This window comes from Plectropomus leopardus, chromosome 10 (genome assembly GCF_026936395.1).
Source record: "Plectropomus leopardus strain MGB_pleo_1.0 chromosome 10, ASM2693639v1, whole genome shotgun sequence".
NCBI classification, from domain to species: domain Eukaryota; kingdom Metazoa; phylum Chordata; class Actinopteri; order Perciformes; family Serranidae; genus Plectropomus; species Plectropomus leopardus.
Window position 1 is genome coordinate 26,606,734 of NC_142185.1, and position 27,612 is coordinate 26,634,345.

At 45.9% G+C, this 27,612-nt stretch overlaps 1 protein-coding gene across 2 annotated transcripts in view; it reads right to left on the minus strand.

Annotated features, from left to right (window-relative positions):
• Positions 1 to 371: 371 nt before the first annotated feature.
• Positions 372 to 27,612, minus strand: part of bcor (BCL6 corepressor) — a 45,242-nt gene continuing 18,001 nt past the window's right edge. The window contains exons 4-14 of one of the 2 annotated variants that reach the window (XM_042494106.2): positions 24,980 to 25,036; positions 24,316 to 24,484; positions 22,856 to 23,197; positions 21,112 to 21,396; positions 19,274 to 19,593; positions 15,659 to 15,943; positions 6,426 to 6,592; positions 5,031 to 5,176; positions 2,615 to 2,692; positions 2,314 to 2,467; positions 372 to 1,543 (exon numbers count right to left, since the gene is read on the minus strand). In XM_042494106.2, the coding sequence (XP_042350040.2) occupies positions 1,213 to 1,543; positions 2,314 to 2,467; positions 2,615 to 2,692; positions 5,031 to 5,176; positions 6,426 to 6,592; positions 15,659 to 15,943; positions 19,274 to 19,593; positions 21,112 to 21,396; positions 22,856 to 23,197; positions 24,316 to 24,484; positions 24,980 to 25,036 (2,334 nt within the window). In that variant the 3' untranslated portion in view covers positions 372 to 1,212. The remainder of the gene's footprint in view (positions 1,544 to 2,313; positions 2,468 to 2,614; positions 2,693 to 5,030; positions 5,177 to 6,425; positions 6,593 to 15,658; positions 15,944 to 19,273; positions 19,594 to 21,111; positions 21,397 to 22,855; positions 23,198 to 24,315; positions 24,485 to 24,979; positions 25,037 to 27,612) is intronic. The other variant, XM_088083428.1, reaches the window with a different exon arrangement.

Here is a 27,612-nt window from a genome sequence, read left to right on the forward strand (position 1 = left end):
TACGATAAAAAATGAAGAAAAACTTCTACACAAAAGTTGCTGAAGGCCAAGTACATTCACTAAGTAATACTAATTTTTGCACACTGGAGGGCGCTGCAAGCCGCAAACCTTTCAGCATAAAGAGGCAGCAAACAGCAGCTGGCGAGTCGTTCAGTCTTGGCTGCAGCATTAAATTGCGCGACACCTTCAATACAAAAATATTCCAAGAGATGGCAATGTAGGATTGTGTTGATGATCACACCTCAGCGCCACACAGGAGCGGCTTACAATAATTAAGCGAGAAGATTCAATTTGACAGTGCAGCCGGAAAAACTTCAGCTCTCACAACTGAATTTAATTCAGCACAGAAAATAAAAGCTCAGAACACATGATTCATCTTGCAGTTTGTATATTTATTTTAAAGCAACTTCTTTTGTAAAATATAAATACAAATTATGAGATATTTTAATTACAAAGTTAAAACAAAAATGAACACACCAAAAATTACTTTACTGCAGTAGCCTCCCTGTTATATACAAGCTCTGTGCCGAAGGGTAAATATCAACATTATCTTAAAACTTTATTATACAAACAATTCTGTAGTTTTGCATGTTAAATTACAGACTAAACCGGAAGCAAAACTTGAACATTAAAATAAAAAAAAAGATACAACAGAATCGCCCCTGAGGCTTGAGCGAGCGCTGAAGTCTGAGGAGAAAAAAAACAAAAAAAAACAGGACATCATGTGCTTCCTATAAACACAAATACCACATTCAACAGCACAGTCTCAGTACTATCCTGTACAGCTACACACATGCACAATGTGCTGTGCGCTCACACGCTCCGTCCAATCGCTGACAACACGACGACACTCTGTTGCCATACAAAATCTTTCAGAGAGGAGTCGTGAGCAACATCCAAAAGAAAGAAAATCTCTATATCTTTTATATATATATATATATATTTATTTATTTATTTATTTATTTATACATATATTAATTTATAAAAATAAGACCATTATTAAGTCTATTGAGTCACAAATGTATTGATCCTCAGTTAACGGAGGGAAACGTTTAAGCAGCCTGGTCAGCCAGCAGGTCAGTCCGTCTGTACAGTGCTGGTCCAGAGCAGCGTGGGAACTACAGGCTAAGGCAAATCATCGTCACCCCTGCGTGGTTCTAAAGCAAACTGCAGTCGGTAAGGATCAAGGTCCGGGTTTAGTGGCTCAAGGGGTCAGGAGGAGCCCAACTTGCCAATAGCCTTGATTTTGTCCTTCAGTTTGTCCCCTGGGTGGTCCCAGCGGTCGTCCAGGCACTCCAGTGTGGAGCCCAGAAGAGCGGCCAGCTCGGCGCTGTCCTCCACCAGGTCCAGCAGGTCCTTGCTGTCCGCGTGGAAGCCCTCCAGCTCCTCCGGGCAGGAGAAGAGCTGCGACAGGGAGGCCTGCCGGTAAAACTCGGCCTCTGCGACCGTCACAACCTCCATGTGGGGGAAGGCCTGCCGGAAGCCGCGGCCTGACATCCGCAGCCGACGGAGCACGTCGGACAGTAGCAACCAGTTTCTCGGCCTGAAAGAGAAAAATCAAGCGGTGTTTAGGAATGAAGGCTGACAGAGACGCAGTTTTTATTCAGTTACAGGGTTCTTACACGTTCTCATGGACAAAATTTGAAACTTTTTTATGACTTTTAAAGGACCCATAATAAAAATTTCATGATGATTCACAACGTATAACATGAAAATAACTGTATTTTCATACTTTACTCCAAATGTTTAGCGTTATTTAAGACAGTTTGTGGACACTGAGGAGTAGAGCTCCCAGTTTCGGTCAGTGACAGCGACAGTTTGGTTGGTTGGTCAGATGGTTTAGAAAAAAAACACGAAAAACCTGTGTTCCTTTCAACAACCATGCTTTTCTCTCAGAGCATTTAAAACAGCCGCTTTTACAGTCTGTTCAAGGTGGGAAATCACACGTTCATGCTGCGTTGTTGTTATATATAACAGGTAAAATCGTTGAGTACGGGGACAGAGCAGCGGAGGTAGTAACAGCGCCACATTACAGCCGACAGGACAGAACCGTAAGCTCGACGGGTGTTTTGACGTTTTGACGGCATGTTGTGCATGCGGCCCGCCACAGGAGATTTAAAAAGCAGCCAGCAGCTGTTGCAACTAACTCAAAGAAGAACAGTGTAAATGGTTTAATGTGCTTAATGCCAAAATGTGTAATTAAGAGTTGTTGGAATTCTAATTTTTTCAAACGTTTCCAAAATTTTGCAAAATTCTACAAATTCCATGACTGTGAAGACCCTGTGCTGAGAGTCCGATCTTGAGAAAACTCACCCTTGAGAGAGGGACACTTGGATGTTGTAGCAAGGCAGCAGAGGTCGGTCGGAGAACTCGAACTCAAACACCTCCCTCTTATCGTCCTCCTCCTCGTCGTCTGGGCCCGGGGGGTCGGCCAGGATGTCGTACACGCCGCCTTCTTCGTTTGACTCTGAGATACACAAAAAAAGGGCAAATAACTTTTAGTAAGCGTCCACGTGATTGTGAAAGACGTGTATCGCTCAAAGCTAGAGGACACTGAGGAAGAACTTAAGTCTTTGTAAGCAGTAAAACAAACAGAGAGCTGATCAGTACTCACCGCACACAGCGCTGCCATAGAATTCCCAATAAAGCCCTGGGTCGTCATCTGAGCGGCCCTGAAGGTCAGCAAAATAATCTATGGAGAGAAGAGAGGAGTGAAGCCGGTTATACAAGAGCTGGAGCCCCGGGGACAGGCAACGAGGCAAAATACAATTGCCCTTTAAGACTACAGCAGAAAAATGGATAAAGAGCGGAGTAAAATAGAAGAGGAGGAGGAGGAGGGGCGGTGTCAGGAGAGAAAAGAGAAACAAACAGAGCAAATGTTTTGGGGGAGGAGGGGTGGGGGCGCCGATGGTCAGGGGCCAGCGGCTGTACCACGGGGGAGGAGAGCGACTGTCTCCGCTGGGTTAGAGCTGGCTCAGTTCAGAGCGGGGCTGCCAGGAATCAAACAAGAACCACACACAGTCGCTGAGTCCACACACACACACACACACACACACACACACACACACACACACACACACACACACACACACACACACACAGAGCGAGCGAGCTGGAAACAAACAAGCAGAGGGAGCTGGATAAGCACACACAGCGAGCGCAAAGTGTGTATTCAGCACGCGCGCGCGCGCGCACACACGCACAGAGCGAGAGCTGGGCTTTGTGCCAGCGCTGAGGCGTGGGGCGTCTGGCGTGTGTTTGGAGGGATTAACGGCCTCCAGATGAGTGGGACCAGGTGGAGGGAGGGCAGCAATCGCTCGCTCTCGCTCATTTTCTCCGGTGCTCGATCTCCCTCGCTCCCTGCTCTGTCAATCTAGCAGCCATCGATCTATCCATCCACGCTCTTTTCAAAATTCAACACCATCTTTACAGCCGTCTACATATAAATCTCCCTTTTGCACTCAACCTGTTCACCCTGCTGCCGACCGTGAACTTACACCTGTTCATTCTCGCCCGTCTTTTCTCCCGCGCCTTGTCTCCTTCACTCCGCTCTGTCTCAGATTATCGGTTTTAACTAGCTGCATGTTCATGTATTATTAAGCAGCTGGCTACAGGGAAAGCGTGCGCCTCTGTGTACGCTTTCATTTCCTCCTCCTGTACACAAACTCGTGTTGTCTGGCACACGAGCCCTCTCGACATTCAACGGCCCAAATACGGACCACGTCAGGCTCTGGTGTGGCAGCCTCGTGAAAAGACACACTCAGGCGCTCACACGCACGCATACAAAAGCAGAGTCTCCAGCCAGAGCGAAGCCCGTTTCCGCACGTACGCTGAGCAAACACAGTTGGCGTTGCTAAGTAACCAGATAGAGGAGCTCAGAGGCAGCAGCACGCACCCCGGCGGGCTGAAACTCCCTGTCTAACAGGTGGTCGAGGAGGGAGGGGGGCAGGGGGGGGGTGCCGGAGGGGAAACGGGATGACAGAGACAGGCATGTCTTGTAGCGACGGTTGGGAGGTGGAGGATGAGGCTTTGCAGAGAGAGACTCATACCAACAGGTTGCTCAGAGGTCAGAGCAGCGAGAGAACAGCAAACAGTGAATGAGCCACCACTGGGGCAGGTGGGAACTCGATCGCTGACCGATCTTTACAGCAATTTACTCCTGCCCCACCTCGACATTCACTCTCTGCTGTACCTGCTGCCTAAAAACCCTTTTATCTCATTTCTATTCCCTCTTTTTCTAGAATTTGTGATTTTATTACTTGCGGTCAAAGGCACATTTAAATTCAAATTTCATGGCTTTTGCATTCTAATTTGACTGCATGAGGGAAGAAACTTTCAATGACTGCACTCTTTGCAAAACAGTTCACCGAATAACATTGTTGTAATGCACATTTTAGTGAGGGTTAAGGTGACTTAATTGGGGTTTTAGTGACTAAAGGCCTTACATCAAGCCTATATTTTTTCGTCCAGAATCTTTTCACATTTAACAATAAATACAACCTCAGGCTGGGTCGATTACATTTACACTGACTATGAGACTACCATTTGTGATTTAAGTTTTTGGAAAAGGTTTGGGGGTTTTTTTGCATCTTTTCACAGCCGTCAAAGGGCTTTCATCTCTTTTTAATTCACTTTTTTTCTAGCATTTGTGATTTTATTACTTGCCGTTAAAGGCGCATTAATATTCAAATTTCCTGGTTTTTGCATTCCACTTTGCAAGAGGGAAGAAACTTTCAATGACTGCACACATTGCAAAACAGTTCACTTCATTACATCACTGTTTTGTACATTTTAGGCAAAGAAACAGACCTCTGGGTAAGATAGAGAGAAATTTACCATATTTATTTATACATACTATCCACATTGTTATGATTAGAAACTGGATGACAATCGGCAAAGTATCTCCTTAAACATTAGTCCTCAAATCTCCCGGTCCTCACTTTATTCTACTCAGGAAATGACATCTGAATCAACAGATCATTCCTGACTTAACGGTGTCTATGGCTGCATTTGACGAACAGGGATCTTACCAGTGAGGAAGCGCTCCATGCTGTCGCTGTGGGTCATCTTGAGCAGGCCACGGCCAGAATATGTGGCCAAGGTGGGGTCAGCGCCATAAGACAGCAGGACTCGCACCACGTCCAGGTGGTCATTCTCCACAGCGTCGTGAATCGGCCTAAACACACACACACACACACACACACACACAAATGTACATTAATTTTAACAATAATGTGCATCAGCATTTACAACATACGTATGGCCAAAATTACTCTATCTCAGGGTTCCTACAGCTTAAGGCAAGTAAGATTTAACACTTTCTAATGCCACTTGGAAATTATTTTACATCGACTTTTTAATAACTAAAATACAACCAGGACAATTTTATTTTGCCCAAATGTTTATTGTGACAAAAACATGACTTTTTTGTCTGTGAAAAAGTTTGATTATCTACGTCAAATTCTGGAAATAAAACTCTTTTTAGAGTGGAGCCCATTGAAGACAATGAACATATTATATTATCATAAAGGCATCTGTTTAGTTTACCAACAGAAGTGGGAAATATCTGGCATTTCTGTTTTCTGGATGATTTTGTGTTTCTCAATCTGCATGTGAGATCCTACTGCTTGTATTTTTTTAAAGATAAAAAAAAAAAATGTTACCAAATTTGAGATTTTGCAATGCAACATAGAAAGAAAGATTAATCAAATCCTTCTTCCCATGTCTGAGCATTTTTAAGATTTTTGAAAGATTGATTTAAGTTAATTTAATACCAATTAAGGCCTTATTTTCAGATTAATGAATTCAATGCCATTTAAGACTTTTTCAGGATCCGCAGGAACCCTGTTTTTGTCTAAACTGCGTTTAAAAATGTAGCGTGGTGCAATTAAAACATTAAAAGTGATAGCTTGTTTTTTATTCTAGCAGTATAACCTACTTTGTACTTTGCTGCTCTTTCTGCACGTCCCTAATAATCGCTCCATGTGCATGTACACAATGTGAATGCAACTGATAGATTTGCAAGACAGCTAATTCTTCTTAGCGACGGTCTCACTTATATTACTGTGATATGAATATTGTAAATCTGGTAATGGTTTACTGAAAGCTGCTGCACAATGCACCTTTAAGACCTGAGCACAGTTTCTTAGAAAAGACCCCCTACTGTAAATTTTAATAACGCAGCAATGAAAGCAGTAGCCTTTCCCATTTAAAACCGCAGCTAATCCCTCAAATCACGGCCCTTGCCAAGCAAATATAAAAAATCAATCCCACAAACTTTGCTATGAGCAAACTCGAGTGACTTAGTGATGACTAAGCTCTGGCTTGCCTTATTAGGGCATGTAGAAATTTGCATTGTGCACAGGAGATATGTTTATGCAAGTTTCAGTGATTGTGTGTGCTTATGCATGAATGTGTTTGTTTACCTGGTGCCATCCTGTGCACTGCAATTGATGTCCGCCCCGTAATCCAGCAGGTGTTGGACTATGCTGAGCCAACCGCGGGCGCACGCCTCGTGGAGAGCACAGTAACCGGCGTAGTCTCTGTGATTCACCTCGCATACTCTGTTCTCCAGACAGTACAGCACCACCTCCTAAAGAGAGCCAACACAGAGCGAGAGTGGGGTTTAGAGTGTGAGATTGTGTGTGTGTGTGTGTGTGTGTGTGTGTGTGTGTGTGTGTGTGTGTGTGTGTGTGTGTGTATTTATGTGTGGCGACAACCCAAGCAACACAAGACCAAACACACGAGTCAGACGGAGCAGACACATACGCAAACAGTCCTTCCCTTTACAGTTCCTGTGGGAGAGAAATTAGGGAAAGGAGGAACTGAGTGTGTTCCTGTGCTGGACAAAAACACACACACACAGACACACACAAATGCTCCATAATACTAGAGCTGGCGCCAAAACACATCGAGGAGACTAAGTGTGACTCAACTGTATTTAGCCTGCCAGATTCTGCTTGTGCATGTGTGCGAATGCGTGTGTCTGTGTGCCACGGCTGGGCCTGGACGCCACTGTGGCAGCCAGTTACGATGGTTGGGCTCTGAACACAGCATAATGGAAGCGGAACAAAGAGATTTGATAGAGGCGCTCAAGAGCTGGAAGCGTTTCCTCTGGTCTAGGGCTGTGACAGTTGGGCATCCAGCACTAAGTAGTCAGACTGGTTTTTATTGGACTGGAGCGGCGTCTGCTGCTACCAAACAGAGGGGAGACAGAGGAGATAGGGAGCAGTCCATCAGCGTGTTGATACGGGGCCTGTGCGAGCCAAAGTGTGTGTTTCAAAACACTTTGGGTGTATGCTTGTATCTGTGTGAATATGCAACTTAGGTTACATCCACATTATTTTGTTTTCATTTTAAAACAGTTTGAAAATGAAAACAATTTTTTGGACAGAGTGTTTTAGCTGCGTTTCAGATACAATCTCTGTCTATACTAATACGCCTGAAAATACGCATCATGTGACCATTCACGTACACTATGCATGTGCGTCTAAGCATCAACAGGAAGCAGATTGTCCACTCTTCTGTTGGTTGCTTAGTTACCATGGATTATACTGCGGAGGAAGAACATCGATGGTGGGAACTAGGACCAGAGATTCCTTTGCTTGGACCAACAACGAAGTGGAACTGTTGCTAAAGTAACACACAAGTACATGGCGGCCAAAGCGGCAAAAAAACAGACTGGGAGTCGTTGCAAAGCAAATACAAAAAGATATTCGAGCGGTAATGGGCACATTATCCATTGCCGGAGGAATCTACATCAATGGAAGTGGAGCACCAACTCAGGATGGATGAAATCGCAAAGGTAAGAAGACTGAATTTTAATGTTTAGACTGGGCACATCGTGACTTATAAGACCAGTCACAAAGCAAATATAGGCGTCTGCATTATGGCTTTCAACAGTCTCTCTTTCCAGACTTAAACGCAATGCTGCAATTTTCAAGCTAAAACGAGCTCAGCAACATTTTCAAAGGTCTCAGCTTTAAGGCCCAGAAAAACCACACAAAACTCAAAGAGCTAGCGGCGACAAATGACGGCTTTTGCGTAGCCTAACATCGCCTGTGTCTCCACAAAAAAATTGCACCTGAACACACTGCAAAAAGCACAGCCAACAAGTGTGTACATCCTTCTACTGCATAAGAGGTTATAACTCTCCCTACCAGCAGGTGTCAGTAGTCTGTATTCCGTATTCAAAAAGCAAATCGAAGAGACCGAGAGAAACGGATGCAAGACGCTAGTTAGCCAATCAGCACATTAACAATACAGCCTAATGTTGAAAAAACGAATATTTATTGTACGTTATAGCAAACAATTACACAATCACAAACCGTATCTGCAAAAGAGCTTGATAGCAAAAAAAACCAAGACAAAAAAAGTACCTAATAAAACAAGTGTTTTATCTCACTCCCTCTTGACGTTAGCCCTTTGTTGACTTTCCGCACTTCAGTCTCTCTTTCCATGAGCTCAGCTGAACTACAAATCAAAAGTGACTTAATTTATCTGCATCTCCATCACTGACTCATAGTGCTCAATCGGCCACAAAAACAACAACAGAAAAAAAGCTGACTAGTTCCATCAGTGTGGAGCACATTGCAAATAAAAGCAAGACGGACACTCACCGACAGCCTGACATTGACCTTGCTGACTGTCTGCTTGGTGTGTCAGGGCCAGTCAGGCTCATTTATACTCACTTTACGTTCTAAAATGGATTTGTCCATTTCATAACATTGTAAATGTCACTGCCCTCATACATTTACGCGTTGTTTATGATGGCATAGATACACCCAATACAGGGCAGTATTAGGCAGAATCAAAAGTTTTACACAACAAAGGTGACGGTGGCAGTTGTGATATTGTACCTTTAAAAAGGAAGTCTGTGCTGCCATTATATACATCACAATACATAAACAGATCGTTTTTCTCCCTCATTTCACTATATATTACTATACATTATCAAATATTACAGATTGTTGTTACTTTCATGCACAAATAGGGACGAAATAAATGCAGAGTTCAGGCAGACGACTCTTTCAGTCTCTGTCTCCGTATGTAACTGTGAGCATAAATGAGCCCTCGGGCATTCAAAAACACTGGAGTAGTGTGGTCACTGACGTAGCTCAAGTTTTGAAATCACAAAACGAAAATGTATTGGTGTGAATGTAGCCTCTGTGTGGGGTGAACCCACGTATTTGCAGACGCTTGGAAAAATAAACAGAAAACACCAATTTTTTATCTATGTTTATATATATTTATATATATCTGTGAATGCAAGACTCATATATCCAGACTCACTCATACTCCGTCCTGCTAACAGTCCTGTGCCGAGGGGAGGAAAACTGCTCATCTGAACCTGGGGAATGACTCCAAACTTCCATTTCTATGCTAATTCTAGCCTGCCGTCTAGTCCAAGTATTTATCTCTCTCACTCTTTCGGCATAGGGCGGATGGAGGGAGGAAGAGGGAAGGAAAGGCAGGCGACGGGGAGAAAACAGGCTGACGGAGGGATAAGGAGAGGGCTAGAGAGGGCAGAAGAACGGGAGAGGAGCGAGGCAACACCCCAACAGATGACAGATTAATGAATCTGTGGATGAAATCTGCCGGGGCTGTCCTCTGGGCTGCAGCTGATAATAACAACAGATGAAAGGGTGGGGTATGGTGGGTGGCAGTGGTAGTGTGAAGTGGGTGGAGGGGTGTAGTGACAGGAGTGAACAGAGGACGGTCGAGCCGGGGAGGAAGGAGAAACAATGAGGAGAAAGGGGGAGCAGTGGAAAGCGGGAGCAAGAGAAAAGAAGTGAGCAAATGTGAGCAAGAAAAAGTGTGAGAGAGAGAAAAAGAGAAACGAGGGGGAGTGGGACAGCGCTCCAACTGGTTTTCGCTCGCTGCCAACACTCTGTTTGCCTGCTGGAGAGAGATTCAGGAGCGCTGTGCCGAAGCTCCCCTCTGGGGGATTCCACTCGCTCCGTGTGTGTGTGTGTGTGTGTGTGTGTGTGTGTGCATGAGTGTGTCTGTCTGTGTGAGTGAATGAGAGCAAGTGTTGGAGAGACTGACGGGTAGAGAGTGTCGATATGCAGCTTGCCTCTGTGTGTGTGTGTGTGTGTGTGTGTGTGTGTGTGTGTGTGTGTGTGTGTGTGTGTGTTCACACGCGTATTTTGCGCTGCCGACGAGTATGTGTGTGTGCGTGTATGTGTGTGAGGCTGTGGAGGAGGCGTAGCGCTAAACCTCCGGAGCCGTGTTTAATATCGCTGGGAGAGAGCGAGGAGCTTAGCACGAGAGCCCCGGCTTCCCGCCACACACACACACACACACACACACACACACACAAACACACATACACACACAAACACACACAGACTCACACACACACACACATACACACACACACACACACACACAGACACACTCTTCCGCAGTAAAATGAGACACCACTCCCCCCCTCCTCTCTCTCGCTCTTTCCCTCCGTCCTCTAATCTCCCTCTCTAGAATGCTTCCCTGCGCTCGCCTGCAATCAATGCATCACTCAGACATTTAACCCCTTGCAGCGCTGCCTCGTATGCTCCTAAAATACAACAGATGTGTGTGTGTGCATGTGTGTGTGGGTGTGTATATATAAATGTGTATAACATGTGCAGGTGATACATGATAAGTGGCTTTCCCTGCACTATGAAGAGTCAAAAGTCAAAGCAAAGAAGTGCGTGCTGAGACAACTGAAGCGTGTGGATGTTTGTTTGTTTAATGAGCGTGTGTGAGTGTGAGTGTGTGTGTGTGTGTGTGTGTGTGTGTGTAAAATCCAGCCTGCTGTTGACAGACTGCTGAGGTAACAGAGGAAGCTTGAGGATGTGGCCTCTGATGATCTCAGATAGTTTTAATTAATCTCACACTGGCGCACACGCGTGCTGTTAGCTCGAAGAAAAATAAAGAGGAAAAGTCGTGATCACCTGTTTATATACAAAATATTTTGTCAACAATAAACACCTCCAGTCTGAACGTATTACCTGCACTGGAAATTATCGCTCAACAGCCACAACCCAGATACAAAAACATGCCTTATTTAAATGTCCTTGCAATAAGGGAAAGCTTGGTGATGTAGTCAGGACTCATAGTTGCTGAGCTACTGCTGTTGGCGAGCCAGCCGCTAATGTACTAAACACTTCTTAAGCTAGCCCGATGTCAACATGATGGCACCAGAGAGCCAAAAAACAGCAATCACCAAGCCTTGCCACAAGAGAGCTAACAACCAGTTTGAAAGCTAGCCGGCTCTGTCACAAACCGGGTAAGTTAAAATGGTACATTCAAAGGAACATAATTTCCAAGCTGTTGCGGTTAGCGAGCCAGCCAATAAAAGACTACACACCAGCTACCCTGATGCTAGCATGATTGGGGGAGCAAAGTTTCATCCCCCCTTTTCATTTAAATGTGTGCATGTCCATTTGTATCATTCGGTGTCTCCTCTCCAAATGCAGAGGTTTTTTTTGCAGGAAATCATGAGTTCTCTTTTTCCTCAGCAGCACTGCGAGTCCATTCAAAGGAGAGGAACAGCTGCTGCCGAGGCAAGTTAGATCCTGTTCAGACGCAGCAGAATCAACAATTAAGTTTCACTTTCAATGCACCTGACGCTCTGCTGCTCCGTCTGTCCCCAGAGCATGATCTAAACTCAGAGATCAAGGTGCAATCAGTTATCCGCCAGTATATATATTTCAACAGCGGTCTTAATGAATAGTCCAGCTCCAAAAATATAAAATCTATTTGATGGTTAATTGTGGCAGGCTGCCACAAATAAATGAATGTGTGGGAAAAATCCTGCCGTGTTTACCATGTAAGAAGTCTTGAACACAGATTCATGAACTCTGAGCTCTAAAATATCCACTTATAAGGTCGTAAATCCCACAGCAGGGGGGTGTTCGTATCGACTCTTCTCGTGATCATGGTGAACCATTTGAAGGCAGCATGTATCAACCACTGTATCAAATATAGATCACCAAACTGGTTGACTTTCTACCAGGTAGCTAACAACCAGAAGACAATTTTACATTGTGGCCAAAAGTGGAATTACACCTTCATGTGACACCATGAGGCCAAAAAAACCAAACTTTTTCCCACAGACTTTTTGAGTGCCAAAACACCTACAGAACGACTTGTTTCATGATCAGGATTTAATGCATTGGTCCGATGACATTTCCAAAGTTGGCCACTTGGACAGAGTAAGTCTCTAGTGTGCGCTCTATGAACCCCCTAATGCACGGGTACCATCCATCGGTACATTACATGCCAAATGTAACTGGCGTTGAGATGTTTGAGGGCTACAGAAGACGGCGCTAGAAAAAAAACTGATGGTGTCTGCTGAGGTGCTCTTTGGGTAAGATCCATCTATGAGGTTGTAAAATTTAATTTGAGCAAGTCCAAAAATCTAGCTCTAGGCTTAGCCTAGCCTAACAGCAACATGCATATTAATGTTATGGCGCATTCCACGTTCCTCATATATTTCATTTTTTGTTTAAAAAAGTATATATTTCTACCAAGAGTCGACTGCAAACGCCTCAGTGATCTTGCACCAGCAACGGAGTTGTACCCAATGATATGAGGTGATGTTTGGCCTTGTTTGCTGTTTCCTCAAAGGGCGGCACTGTCAAGACTCTTATTGCTTTTGTTAATGCTATTGGTCAAATGCGCAAAATTGGAAGCCAAAATTCGACAATGCTGAATTTGTGAAGTCTATGTGGAATTATCTCACAAGCCAGTCCTCTAATTGTCAAAATTTCACAGTTGTGGTCGACTAGGCTCTTAAAATGCAATCTAGTTTTCCTCTTTACTCGGATCATACATGGATTTGAGAAGGAAAATCAGAAGTGATTCATGTGAGGAGAATAAATGACAGATTGCACCTTTATCTGAGCTTTCAATGGCTAGAGCTGAGGGGCCCCGGCACGAGGGGGAGAGGGATGAAGACATCCGCAGAATCTCTCCTCATTACCATTTCAAATGCTCAGAGAGCGAGGCAGACGAGGGAGAGAGAGAGAGAGAGAGAGAGAGAGAGAGAGAGAGAGAGAGAGAGAGAGAGAGAATAAAAGGGGAGTGAGGGAGGGGAGGAAGAAAGAGAGAGTGGGCTTTCATGTGCAGAGGCACGGATCGCAAAACTAAACGAACATGAAATATGCACGGTGTCGTCCGGGCATCGGGAACAGCGCAGGATAGTGCGCGTGTGTGTTAAATCACATGCATGTGTGCATGAGGTGATTCTGCATGTGCAGGTCTGTACATGAAAAAAAGAGATGCCTGTGCGTGCGCTTACAGGGCAACAACCGCTGTTTCGGCGTATGTGTTTGTAGTGAGCACGAAAGGCTCTGTGTGTGTGTGTGTGTGTGTGTGTGTGTGTGTGTGTGTGTGTGTGTGTGTGTGTGTGTGTGTGTGTGTGTGTGTGTGTGTGCGCGAGGTGATTTTGAATTTGCATGTGCAGGTCTGTGTGTGTGGGCGACAGCAGCGAGCTCGGAGACTCGTCGCTGTGTGCAGCATATGGAGAGGAACACGTCAGGATGCCTGTGCATGTGCGTAGTGGGTCATAACGGGTGTTTCTGTGTGTGCGTGTGCTTGTAATCAGTATGTGAGGTGTGTGTGTCTCTGTGTGTGTGCGTGCCTCTGTCTCTCAGGCCCTCATATCTCTCTGCCTGTGTGTGATAAGCCCAGAGCTTGCGGCGCTAAAACACCAGCGTGAGACAAGCGCTCTGTGCGTCTACAGGCTTGTATGCAAGCGTGTGTGTATGTGTGTGTGTAAGGCGGTATGCATAAATTGGTGTGTCTCTCTGCGCACGTCCTTGTGTATGTGAGTGTGTGTGTATGTGTGTGAGCCCCAGGGGTCTGCCCCAGGCTTATCACACACAGGCAGTGAGAGACGAGCTTCCTGAGAGAGAGAGAGAGAGAGAGAGAGAGAGGGAGAGAAAGAAAGGGAGGGAGGCAAGGGGGGAAGAGGAAGGCGGGGGTGTTGTTTGCGCAGCGGTCAGCGCCTTGTTTGTGTAGTCTCAGGTTTTCTCCCTCCCTCCTCCCTCTTTCCCTCTCCACACGCGGAGCGCAGGAAGGGAAAAATGCGAAGGGGGTGAGAGAGCGAGCGAGAGAGAGAGAGAAAGGACAGGGAGGGAAAAAAACGTCCGAGAGAGACGCATAAATCAGAGAGACGAGCCGGATTCTCTCCAGCACGGCTGACTGAACCCTGCTGCTGCCGCGCTGCACCCTGTGCATGTGCGTGCGTGCAAGTGCGTGTGTGTGTGCGCGCGCGCGCGCAAGCGAGGGAGAAAAACAGCCGCCGCCACTGCTAACCACAGTCACCACGGCACATTAGAGGGCCATTAGAACGCGATTATACTCCCAGTGCTTACCTCTCATTCACACTCCTGCTCTCTCTCAGTCTGACTCACACACACACATAATCACACACACACACCTCATCATCATAAATGTGTACAACAAACACACACAACCATAAAGCAACCGGTTAATGAGCAACAAAAGATACCTATTTACAGTTCTGTGAAGATACCTCTGCTGGTGATAAAAATTACGCACGCACGTATCGAAGCGGAGTGAGCGACAGGGCGCACGCACGCGGCACAATCTGCAGCTCAAGTGGCATAAAAAAACAACAACACTTGGATCGATAAATCAATTTGTAAAAATCTGTCAACAAGGAAGGGGGAGAAACGTTTAGGCTCGCAAACAGAAACACGAGGGGATGAGGGAGAGAGAGAGACAGCAGCGGGCCATCCAACTTTAATTAAAAGCTTTCAGAGCGATGGGAGTAGAGAGATTCAGTAGAATACACACCGATCTTTATTGTATGTGCGGAGAATGAAAGGATCTGGTTTAGGAGCGAGCGATCGGCAGCTACACACAAAGAAAGAAAAAAAAACTCACGATGCTAGAGAGAGGCAGCCAGCATCAGTCTCCGTATAATGATCCCACCGATCCCTCATGCTGTCTGCGCACGCACGTGCTTGTGCGTGTGCGCGTGTATGTGTGCGTGTGTGTGTGTGTGTGTGTGTGTGTGTGTGTGTGTGTGTGTGTGTGTGTGTGTGTGTGTGTCTGCGTGTGTGTCACACTTCGCCTCACGGAAAATTAATGAGATGTGAGAGCGGAGCGAGGCAAGAGAGGAGGGGAGGCGAGGGGAGTGTGTGTGTATGTGTGTGCGCTCGAGGGGAGGAGAGGAGGAGGAGGAGGAGGGGTGCCAACGACAATCTGAGTCACAAAGAGAGGAAGAGAAAGAGAGTGCTGAGAGGAAAGAAGGGGGAGGGAGGGAGCGGAAACCTGAGAGAGAAAGAGAGAGTCGCGGGGAAGAGGAGCAAAAAAAAAAAAAAAAAAGATGGAGTATGGCGAGAACAAAGCGTGCGTACGGGTGAAATGGAAGGAAATGGTGCAAAAAAGAGTGAGCTAGAGAGAGGAAGAATAGGACAGATGCAAGAGAAGAATCAGATGGAGAAAGACAATTTTAGTAAAAAAAAAAAAAAAAAAAAAAAAAGCCAAGCTGCCAGAGTCACAGACAGGAACAAAGTAGGGGAAGAAAATGAGCCCAATTTAAGAAGAGAGAGCGCAGATTTGGAAGTGCGGATGAAGTGTAAGAGTGTAAAATGTGAAGACAGAAATGAGGAGGGAGGACGGCTGAGCGGAGCCTTATTACCTCGTAGCCCAGCCGCGCGGCTCTCTGGAGCAGAGTCTCCCCGGCGTTCTTGTTCACGATCAGCCGACGAGCCTCTGGCGGGATTGGGCGCACCGCGGGGGGCTCGGCGGCGGGGATCCTGTGCACCCCCGCCGCCTCTGGTGGGACGCCGCCCGCTCTGCCGTTCGCCTGGGGCTGCAGCGAGGGCGGACAGAGCGCGGCGGGGGAGCAGGGCTTGACTGGAGAGCAGGGATAATGATTAGGAGAGGCGGCTCCCTTCCTCGCAGCGCCACGCTGCTCACTCAGCTGAGGAGAGAGGGAGAGAGAAAAGGAGAGTGTTACAGCCGCCGCCACAGAGCAGACGGGACACTCATTCACACACACACCAACACTCAAGGGCAGGAGGATGAGACTACACACACAAGGGATCGACAGATTATCGGCCTGGCCGATTGTTGGGGCCGATATTTGGCATTTTGCAGATTATCTGTATCAGCATTTTATTTCATTGATTGCTGATAAGATTAATTTATGAACATGTGCATAAGACACTCAACCAACACCAGGGAAGGCTGTCTGCAATACATGAAAACAAAGTGTCAGCAGAGCAACTTTTACTTTGTAAAACCTCAGACAGCTACTTTTATCAATTCGTTTTTTAATTAAATTTTCACTCAACTTTATAACAACAAGTTGTTGGGAATTTGCTGTATATTACATTGAAAGTTTCAGTTTTAATTAAACATTTGCTAAAGGCATTTAAACAAAGTTTTGTGTTGGAGTTTGCTTTATTTTAAATTTTTTATTGTAAGTGCATATCGGTTCTAAATATCTGTTATCGGTCTAAGTACCAATAATCGGTATCGGCATTGGCACTGAAAAGCCAATATTGGTCAACCCCTAACACACAAACACACAGAAGGTGATGTAGTTATGTGTATTAAAAGCATGGGACGATGTGAAAATTTCCTATCACGATTATCCTGGACAAAATAATTGCTGTTCACAATATTATTATGATTCTGTATTACAAATATTATCATATTTTATTGGTTTATGTCCTTGTTTACATCTGCATTGTCCTCAGAAGTAGTACTTTCAAATTTCATTGTACCTGAACAATGACAATAAATTCTTTCTGTTCTATTCTATTCCATTATTCTATTCTACTCCTTATCTTACATTTCAAAAAATATATATATTTTTATTGTGACAATCTTTAAAAGCCAAGCTTTTCAACTATTCAAAAAAAAAAGACTGCGGGGTTGACATGTGTTTGCAGGCCAACACTCAGTACGTTTACATGATGTTAGAAAAGTCGAATTATTGTGATAGTCCCACTAAAACTTGAATTGTAAAATACATGTAATGTTAGTTCGACTGAAATCGAATTTCTCGAAAATGGACTAACACACCTGATAATGCGCCTGGAAGTTGAGCTATTTCGTCATGTAAACATCTTAGTCAGACCTTAACTGGGTTAGCCCTTCTGCGTGTGCTCATAGCCACACCGACCTCCCGCGGTGGGTAAGGATAGGGACTGTTAGGTACTTATTAAGAAAAATTTTGAGGGACATACAACTTGAAAAGGTGATATTTTACATTTATTTTAAATAAAAAAGTCAAATCCCCGCCACCCTCGTGCTCTGATAAATGAAGTACAGTCTCACAGTACCGGCACTGAATCTATGTGATCCAAATTCCAATTTTGATATAACGGCATATGCAAATGTAATTATTCCCCAGATATGGTTATTGTACGCTTGTGACCAATATATATATTGGAAGCAAGATATTTTAAAGTTTGATAATAAACCTTATTGTCAAAATTGTATGGATGTATTGAAACAATAAACCTAATGGCAAATTTAATGATTAAAAATCAGTCTTAAGTATCTTTTCCTGTATTATTTTCTGTTAAAAATGTACTTTTTCATATCGGACAACGTAGAAGCTGATTTCGATATATCTGTGATGGGCCCACATCGGCCTACAAAATACGCTTACCAATACATCAGTTGGGCTCTATTAATAAAAGCAAAATTGATTTTACGTTGAATTGTCTTTCTTATTCAGGAGAGATTCAGCAGCCAGACGTTTCTTCATTATCTCTTAAGGAGTGGCTGAGTTTGTCACTACAATGAGAAGAGCTGGTCCACCAAAAAAGTCCACCTTACATCAGCCCGTTCAGGTTCCAATGGGGGGCCAACTTCGATCGCGAACTTCAAGGCTAACCTGCCTCACTTTAATCAGCAAGTAGCAAGCAAGACAAGTAAACTTTGCTTGTGTTTAGAGCATTTATTCACTAACAAAATGTAGTCTAAACTGTTCTCACGGTGCACTGCCACATTCAACTTCATATTTCTGCTCCGTAACCACAGCCTGACTGACAAGCATCCACGTCACTCTCTTTAGACCGCACAAAATCTGTGTATTCTCGTGTAGGAAAGGGTTTCATACGAGCACTGGTACCCAACTCTATTCCTGATTATCCCAATAACGGAAATTCTACGTAATCAACTTATTGTTTTTATCCCCATAGCCTCAAACTTAGACAAACATATAATTGTTTTTTTGAAAAAAAAAAACAATAAAGCGTAAAATACAAGACTGGAAAAAGTATATAATGTAAGGCCAAACTCATCCAGACAGAATAATCCTATTTTCTGTAAAGCTTGATGTTTATTCTCTTCAAAAAGTAATTTCCTCTCTTACGCTCACATGAATTTTCAAACCGACCTCTTTTATATGCTACCCACACAGAGCTTAAAATATAGATGGATTTCTCAATAACAGCATATATGTTTGCATATGATTATAATGTATGGAATACACTCTGTGCATTCGCCGAAAAAACACACACGCATACAGCTTTCACACCAACTGTTCACGCCCCAAACGCTGCAGGTTGGCACGCCACTTTTCCTTAACCGCTAAACCAACAGAGCCCTCTGAGTGCAACACACGAGAGGGAGTTGCCTCTGTGTGTGTGTGTGTGTGTGTGTGTGTGTGTGTGTGTGAGTGAAGTGCGTGCCCTCTCAGTGGAATTCCATGTCGAAGCAGCTGTCAGGCTGAGGAGGAGCAGGGGAGGAGAGCAGCGCGGGCGGAAAACAACTAGCCCCCCCCCCACCCCCCCTTCTCAATTTTTCCCCATGCTCATTTTTTTCCCCTCTTTTGAACTGCGGCGCTTCATACGCTCGACCATGGCTGCCACATTCCTCGCTGTGTGCGAGCGAGGCAGCGTGTGTATATGCAGCCTTGTGTTCAGCGCGGAGTGCGATGTATAATTGCTCCGGGGTTTTGTTGTTATGTCAGGAATGCTCACAAACACACAGACACTCGCAGCCTTGGCACGCACTTGAACACACACAAAACAGCGCCGATGACACACGTTCGACAATTAAGGCCAGAGACAAACACACATGCACGCAGGCGCTCCACAGGGAGTCGATAAGGGCACCAGGAGGTCAAAGCTCCAGCAGCCCTCTAAACATTGTAAACATACTTCCTTCCTCTCCCCCTCCCTCCCTCTCCCAGCTGCATAATCAGAGGCGCCGACAGGCATACTGAAACAGACTCCGCTGCTGCAAACATCCAGACGCCCGTATCGTGGCCAGACACCCTATCAGCACTCACCTTGTCATCTTCAACTGCTCCCAGATCAGCCACGCAGCGCTGGCCCGGGCTGTTAGGTGTGGCCTCTTTCCTTTTCTCCCGCTCGCGCTCTCGCTCCCTCTGACTGGTGTGCTTGGTCTTGCACGGCCGCTTGCCCTTGGGTTTGTCCGTGTCACTATGGCGACGGGGCTTGAGAGGAGGGGTGCCTCCCACTGACGGCTCTGGGCCCGGAGAGGGGGGGCCCCTCCTGGGCTCCTTGAGGCCACGGTCACCTGAGAAGGGGCCCGGCGGGTGCGCTCTGTCCTTCAGCTGGCCGGGGGGAAGGGGAGAAGCAGCTACTCCTGGAGCGGGAGGAGAGAGAGGAGAGGGAGGCAGAGTGAGCGGCTGATAGTGCGAGAGCTCGGTGGAAGGGGAGGATGGGAAGGTATTGCAAGGCCATCTCTCACCCTCTGTTGGTTTATTAATGAGCGCACAGAGCTGTCTGGGAGCGCAGCATGCCTGCTCGCTCAGAAAAAAAGAATTAAAAAAATAAAACGCACACACACACATTCGCACGCAGGCTCGTATAAACACCCCCGTAGTAACTTGGGCGCACTCATTCACTGCAGCAAGGACACTGCTATGAGTAATCTCCTTAAACAAATGTGGCACTGTCTGGTTCCAGCCTCTTATAGTACATATTTACACGTAAAATAAAAACCTGCCCTTGAAACCACAATGTCAAAATGCTGTTTAATAGCTTAATGGAAACACATTTCCTCCTAAAGATTACTGCAAAGCATTTCTAACTTCTCGGGAATGTGGTCTGATTCGCAATAGAATCTTTAGAATAAACAGTCTATTAAATGACTGAGAACCAATGAAGAGGAAAGTGAAATTATACATTTTTAATATAAAGGGCCACTGTCTGTGTAACCCAGGCTGCAGAGGAAACCTTTCAGAAACGGAGATTCTTAACAGAGATTAATGTGTTTTATCCGATTAGCGGAGTGCTGAAAAAAAAAAAGAAAAAAAAAAGACCACAGCCCTGACAGACACGCAGCGGAATAACTACATTCATTGTAAATACACGGCTGTTGCCAGGGTGATGTTATCTAAAAAGGTGAAAAAAAAAAAAAATCAGTGGCCAATCAAGGCCTGTGGTTTCTGCAGGAAACATAAAACCAAAATCTCCCCTGCCTTTATTCACTTCCTTTAATCTCTCTCCTGCTCTTTTATTCTCTCTTCGTCTGTGCCTCCCTCTGTCTCCGTTTGGGCACTTGAATAAGGGAAAGCCCTGGTTTTAATAAGCTACCCCCCCCTTACACACACACACACACACACACACACACACACACACACACACACACACACACACACACACACACACACACACACACACACACACACACACACACACACACACACACACACACACACACGTTCCCTGCCCTCCGTTTCCCTGTGACTGGTCTTGAGGGGAAAAAAAGAAAGAGAAAAATCATTGATCACACATTAGTCACACTACACCTGCCCACGCGTATCTCCGCCAGCCACTTCCCTCATTCGCACTTTCATCGTCCTCACAGAGCCCGCTGTACACCAGCTGAACAAAAAGCCCAAAACCACAGGGAGGGTGGGGGGGCCATTTTAACTTCTCGTCCCCAAGTCCCCGCTCTGAATCCCCGGCCTTTCCTCTGGCAAGAGGAAGTATTCTCTACCTCATTTCCTCTGCCCCCTCCCTGATGGCTCACGGGAAATCCCCCAAAAGTCAGACCGCTCTACAAGAAAGTGAAACGTGAGCCAAAGATAGATTTCCGTTACCCGAGCTGAACTCGCAGATACAGCAGCGGTTTACACGGCTGGCGCTTCAGTCTTACCATTATGTAGCTTCTCGCAGCCCCACTTCCTGTTGATCTCGGCTCTGTGCGCTGCTGCTCTGTCCTCCGGCTCACCGGGCCTGATCTTGCGATCCCGTATGCTCTGCACTGGGGCCACCAATCGAGGCTGGGGCCACGGCCTCTCCTGCTTGATGAAGGAGCCGTCAGGGGAAGCTGCACCGGCGGCAGGCTTGCTGAGTCGCAGTCCCTTCAGCTCGATGCAGACTTTGAGCTTCCGGACCTCGTCGTCGTCGTCTTCATCGGGGCTGGCGTGCTCACGCTCATCTGCAGACAACAAAACACAAAATTTGCATCGTCTGCCATCTCTAATGTTTCCCTAAACAAGTGTGAAAGCTTGTTTTCAAGTTTTAACTTCAGCCAAAAAATCAGAAAGAAGAAAATTCTCATCCCTCACTTACAAGAGTCACATGGATGAACTCAGCAATGCATCGTGGGCAAGATTAAACCAAATAGTTATTAGAAAAAAACGGAGACACTGGAAATAATCTAGTCCTTGTTGTTTTAGGGAATGGATTGACAAAAATGGCTACAGTTAAACATGGTGCATACAGAATAATGAGGAGAGAAGATATTTTTGATCAAGTCTGGGGCCCCTTTTTGCCCCTAATCGAGTGTCAGACTGTCGGACTGATTTGGTATTGGCATTTGTTTGATGAATTGATATGGCACTTTTTTCCCCATTGTCTTAACTGGAGAGTTTTTGTGTTTTCCAGGTAATGTGTTGTGTTAAAATTGTATTGACTGGCTCTAGATCAGTTCTGTTTCCCCATGTTTGGTTTTGTTTGAAAGGGGACCGTGAACACATCTCCTGATTATGAAACTTCTGCTTTGCTCTGATGTCCTTGTCAAAAAAAAATATCAATAAATAAATCATTCTGTGCCTTTGAGTTGACATTTGGGACATTAAAGGTTTTCGCTCTTCCAAAGACACTCCTCTCAACTTCTGCAGCACACATAACTATGGTTTGCACATACCTGCAGACACCTGAGTACAAAGAACAAAGGCCATTAATCACTACATTCTCCTGGCTTGTAAAACCGTCTCGAAGCCTTACATTTACCACAAATGCAGAGAGGCATGGAGCGGGATGCGAAACAGACAGATCGAGGAGCAAAAGGAGGGAAGAGAAGTCAAGAACCGGGCGGAGACACAAAGCAATAAAGACTGGAGAAGCACAGGGAGAGTTCTCCCCCCTCCTTGAAATTCACGGGGGACGGGTATTTGACTCGTCTGCCAGTGCCGGGGAGAGCGAGCGCCGATACCGCATGCCAGAAAAAAAGGAAACCCAAACAGATGAGGGAAAAAAGAAAGGAGATGAAAAGAGAAGAAAAGAGCAGCTTTGAAGAGGGTGGGTAAGCGCGGCGGAGGAACGGCAGAGCTGAAAGAAGAGAGAGAGAATGGCTGTCCCTCTTCCTCGCTTCTCTCTCGCTCGCACTCCGCTCAAAGGCAGGATTAAACACTTCTCTGAGCTGGCTGCCACACAGAGCGAAAGATGGGACAGAGAGTGGGACGGGGGGAAAGAGCGGGGGTAGTGATGGAGCGGGTTTAAGGTGGAATTGATTGGGAAGGAGGAAGCGACAAAAGGGATGGAAAGATTTTTTTTAAAGAACAAGGGATAGGAGCGTGCTCAGCATAACACGGGATGAAGGGGGAAGAATTAGAGAGATGCGTAGACAGCAGATAAAGGAGTGGAGGAGGTGGTGGGAAGCAAGAAAGTCTCACCCGTGGTAATCTTGGCTCTCTTCTCTGGGTGGGATGCCCTCTCTCCGTCCTCCCACTCTGTGTCCTCCTGCTCAGCCTTGAGGCAAAGCTGGCGTTTCCTGTTGGGACCAAATGCGGGGCTGACCTTCTCCTCGGGAAACCCCTTTGCTGGAGTCAAAACAGGGGGCAAACTGTGACCTCCTTCTGACTCCCTCTTCACCTTCCTGGCTCCGTCATTTAGCCCTCCTTGGCTGGCACCTTTGGGCCTCTCTCGGGGCCCGTGCCCCGGGGACAAAGGCTCTTTCAGGCCACCGCACCTCTGCAGGACTGGAACTCTGTTGTTTGTGTACGCCGGCCGGACACCTGAGCAAAGCAGAGAGGAAGAGGAGGAGGGAGCAGAGGCAAAATAAGCAACAGAGGATGAAAGGGAGACACGCAGGGAGAGAATGCAGACAGACAGACCGCAAACCAGACAGACAGACAGAAAGAGAGCAGGGGAAACAAGGGGCGGGGGTGAGACAGGGTGGGGGGATTGACAGAGGGAGATTGCCAGTTAAACACCAGCCAGCTTTTATTCTGCTTTAAAGACAGGCAGTAAAACTTTGATGGGGTAAAGACTTTTTAATCTGATGTGAGCCGAGCCAACGGGCTGACGGTTCAGCGCCGCCGCTCGCACTTCCAGCAAGGAGAGGCAAGAAAACATCCTGCGCACTCGCTGCACACGGCGACTCCCATCCCTCTCACCCCCTTCTTTCCCTGTCCTCCCCCACGGCATGACCGCACCACGCCCTTCTCACACTGAGCGTGACTCTTCCCCCTCTCCTCAACTCCCTTACCCACTCTGTCTCTCTCCATGCCATAATTAGGCTCACACGTCAGCCGCGGCCTCGCTCCAACACACAGCTGGGCTCCCAGCCAACGTAACTAACCCCCTCCCCCCCGCTCTCTCTCTTTCCGTTGCGCTCTCCCATCCGCTTTCACCCACTAACTCTCCCCCCGCTTTCTCTCTCTCTCTCTCTCTCTCTCTCTCACTCACGCAATCTCTCCCCCTCCTTCTCATCTTGCCCTCCCTCTCGATCGTCTCTCAGCGCAGATAAGCACAAAAGACTTCTTGAAAATAACACTCCCCCTCTCCCGTCTCTCTTGCCGGGCTCGTTCGCTTTGCGCTGCCTCGCTTGTGTAAGACTGTGTGTCTGTGTGTGGAAAAGCGTGTCTTTTTTTAGAGTGACCCGGTCTTGCCTCAGCATTTGCTGCAAGTGCATGTGAGCGTGCACGCGCACCTATTGTTTGTGTGTTCCTTTCTGAGTGTTCATTTCCAGAGTGGATGCATGGTGTGTGTGTGTGTGTGTGTGTGTGTGTGTGTGTGTGTGTGTGTGTGTGTGTGTCTGTGTGCGTGCATTACGTGTGTATGCGTGTGTGTGTGTGTGTGTGTGTGTGTGTGTGTGTGTGTGTGTGTGTGTGTGTGGTGCTGGGTTACTCACCCTCCCTCTCTCCCTGCCTGGTGGTGTGTTGGCAGTGTTCCAGCGCTCGCTCTCTGCGCTGGCCGTCTGCCAGCTCCCGTCCTGCTGCCGCTGCTGCCGAGGCAGACACACACACACCGCCGCCCTCCTTCTCCTTCAGCTCCAGCTCCGAGAACCGCATCATTGCCCGCTGTGCGCACACACACACACAAACGCAGAGAAAACCCATGAAACCCACTCATCGTCTGCCCACGCCGCGCACACACACCTCTCTAAGCCTCAATCTGGCCTCAACAGCTACAGAAGCAATTGCGTCAGAAATCACATTGTCTTAAAATCAAAAAAGAAAAATGCCAAAGAAATTAAAAAACCCACACACACAAACGCACACAGGACAAAAAAAGGTAAGACAGATAAATCACAAGCATGGCATCAAGACACAGATTAGACTACTGCAGCCACTGTGAGTCCATGCGCTCTGGGGCTTAAATCCTGGCATCTCCCTTCCTGGAACATAAACATGGCTAGGAAACATATACATCTAAGCCCTGAGGCAGAGAGAGGAGGAGAAGAAAAAGAGGAAAGAAGGGAGTAGGGGGGAAAAAAAGGAGTGTGCAGCGATACAGAGTACAAAGGAGACAGAGCCCGTCAGAGGCAGATGTGATAAGAAATGTAAAGAACTGACCTCCCAGTTAGCTGCAGGTTGACTTATATTACTCCCCTCTCGTGATATGACTTCCATCTAAGCAATTAGAATGGGGGGGGGCTCAATATATCTGTCCATCATTTCATCTTTTATGTATTTTTTGTAATGAATTTATGTTTCTCCACATATTTCTTTTACATACAATAGGCAGCCACAATCCCACAAAATAACACAATCAAATTAAAGTGACTCAACAGGTCAATTAACACTGCATCAAAACTATCAAAGAATTTCTGAACTGCGTGAAATCGAAACAATATGTTCATTTTAAGCATGATTGATAATTTAGTTTAAACTGTCTCATTTAGGGTTTGGGTTTTTTTTCCCCAATCTATTTATTTATTTTTTTGTCCAGAAATAGAGCGTTTGATAGCTTTGTGTTGCAGCGGTGCATTGACAAGCATGACACAGACAAAACCACAGTATTCTAGGGCGCGTTCACAACATAGACAGACATGTGCAACCTATTAAGATATCCGCCTCTGAGCCAGTGGGTTATATAGCATGAGGTTTGTTTGTGTTTCTATGCTGAACAATGATAGCTCGATGTGTGGATCTGAATGACAGGGGACGATGGCCAAGTGTAGTAGGGGACGTTGCTGTAGTCGTGTATAAATGTATTGTGATGTGTGTTAAGGCGCCCAGTGGTTCCCAACTGGTCCAGCCACGGGGTCCATATTTTGTCCTTAATCATTAGTTCAAGGTCCTCATGTAAGATTAATGACCGCGTATTCAATTTTATTTCACAAAATGTAAACAAAAGGTGGGCTTAGAGCAAGGGTTGCAGCGACATACCAGTTTTAAAGTATACTGCGATATGACAGCTACGATGCCGTGTACATTTGCTTATCTATGATATTGGGGAAAAAATGCAACTGGATGGAGAATCTCACCTGTAGTATTTTTCCAATTGGAGACTTTTTACACACTTTCATTAAACAATGGTTTCAATTCTTGATTACAGTGATAAAAAAAATAGGTTCAAACTAAACTAACCCTTCTGTTTTAATTCCTTGAAGAATAATTCTGACTGATGATAATAATAATAATTCTGTATTGTTGTGATACTGTGAAACCATAATATTTTCTGAGGTGGTCATCGTACTGTGAAAATCTCATACCGTTGCAACATTACTTAGAACACACTGAACTCAAATATATTGCAAGTAGGATGATAACAATTAATCAACGATCACGTAAGCCGTTGTTAAGAATTTAATCTAACACGTGAAATTTAATCAATCAATTGACAGGCTATGCTGTCAGTGCTGTCAAAGTATAGGCAGTATGTTGCTGGGAGCTTTTATTGAGGGAAAAATGCATTTGGTATTTAACTGCTGATTAGCAGGAAAATGCACTTCAAAATAAAAGCCCTTTGCCAAAAATTTAAACTAAAGTGTGTTTTTTTGCCAAATAAACAAGAAGGAAATCCAGGCGTTTCGAAAAAGTGGAAAATGAGGAAGAATTACACTTAAAAAGTGGTTATTATAGTGGCTAAATCATTAAAAAAGCCACAAGGTTTCAACCACTCAGAGCTTAAGTAAAACGCAGACAGCAGTGGTGGAAATATGTTGGCTTTTTTAATGATTTAGTTACTACAATAAAGGATTTAAAACGTAATTCCTCCTTGTTTTCAACTTTTTAGAATTGCCTGGATTTCCTTCCTGTTTATCCTGTTGTTTCCCGTTTCCCATGAGCACCGACATAACTTTTAGACCGTTTGACTTTACAGAGCAAACAGTCATATCTCTCTTTTTCTGTGTTGTTTTTTTACAAAATTGTTCGTGAGTCACTTGCAGCCCATTCAGAATGGATCTGGGACCCACTTTGGGAGGGCGACCCACCAGTTGGGAACCACTTTTTATAAGGCAGTGGCGTGAGGAGAATTATGACCTTGGACAGCAACCAGGCGGGCAGCCAGCGTAGGCCATCAGATGGGGGGGGGGTTAGGGGAGGATAGCGACTGGTGGGTGGGGGCATGCAGAAAAGCCTAAGAGGAACCCCAAAGAGGGCAGCTGCTGGTTTTTAAGCATACTGCAAGCCCTCTGCTGCCCCTAACCTTTGGGGTTAAGCATAGCCAAGGGCAGTGTGAACTGTGAGGCTGCCACAGTCATGCTCTGAAACTACAGTTACGTGGCTCTACAGCACAGTCAGCACTAACACATGCTTTAGCCCCCAAGGCAGTCACACAAGGACAAGCACGTACGGACACACAAACACGCACGCTCAGAAATAACCTTTACAATGACTGCTCGCTAATCAGCATACAGAGATGGCAGCCCTGGTTAACCTTTGAACTGCCCTTCCTGATAGAGGGCCTCGGCTGGCCTTGCACCAGCTCACTGAGACAATGATAAAGTAAGGGGAAGGTCAAGCTTATGGCCAGGCCAGTAGCATGACAGCATTTATATTATTCTGTACTGTGGTGTAAATGCGGAGTAGGCCAATTTCATGCAGGGTTTGTTCTGCAGGCAATATTGCAGCAGGGAAATAAAGAACAGTGGCCGTTGGGGGTTTATTCCTGCGTGGATGTTAGAGCTGAAAGTATGTTTGAAATGTCTGCACATAAGAAACATTGGTCATAATGACCTCTCTGCAGCCCACCACCAACC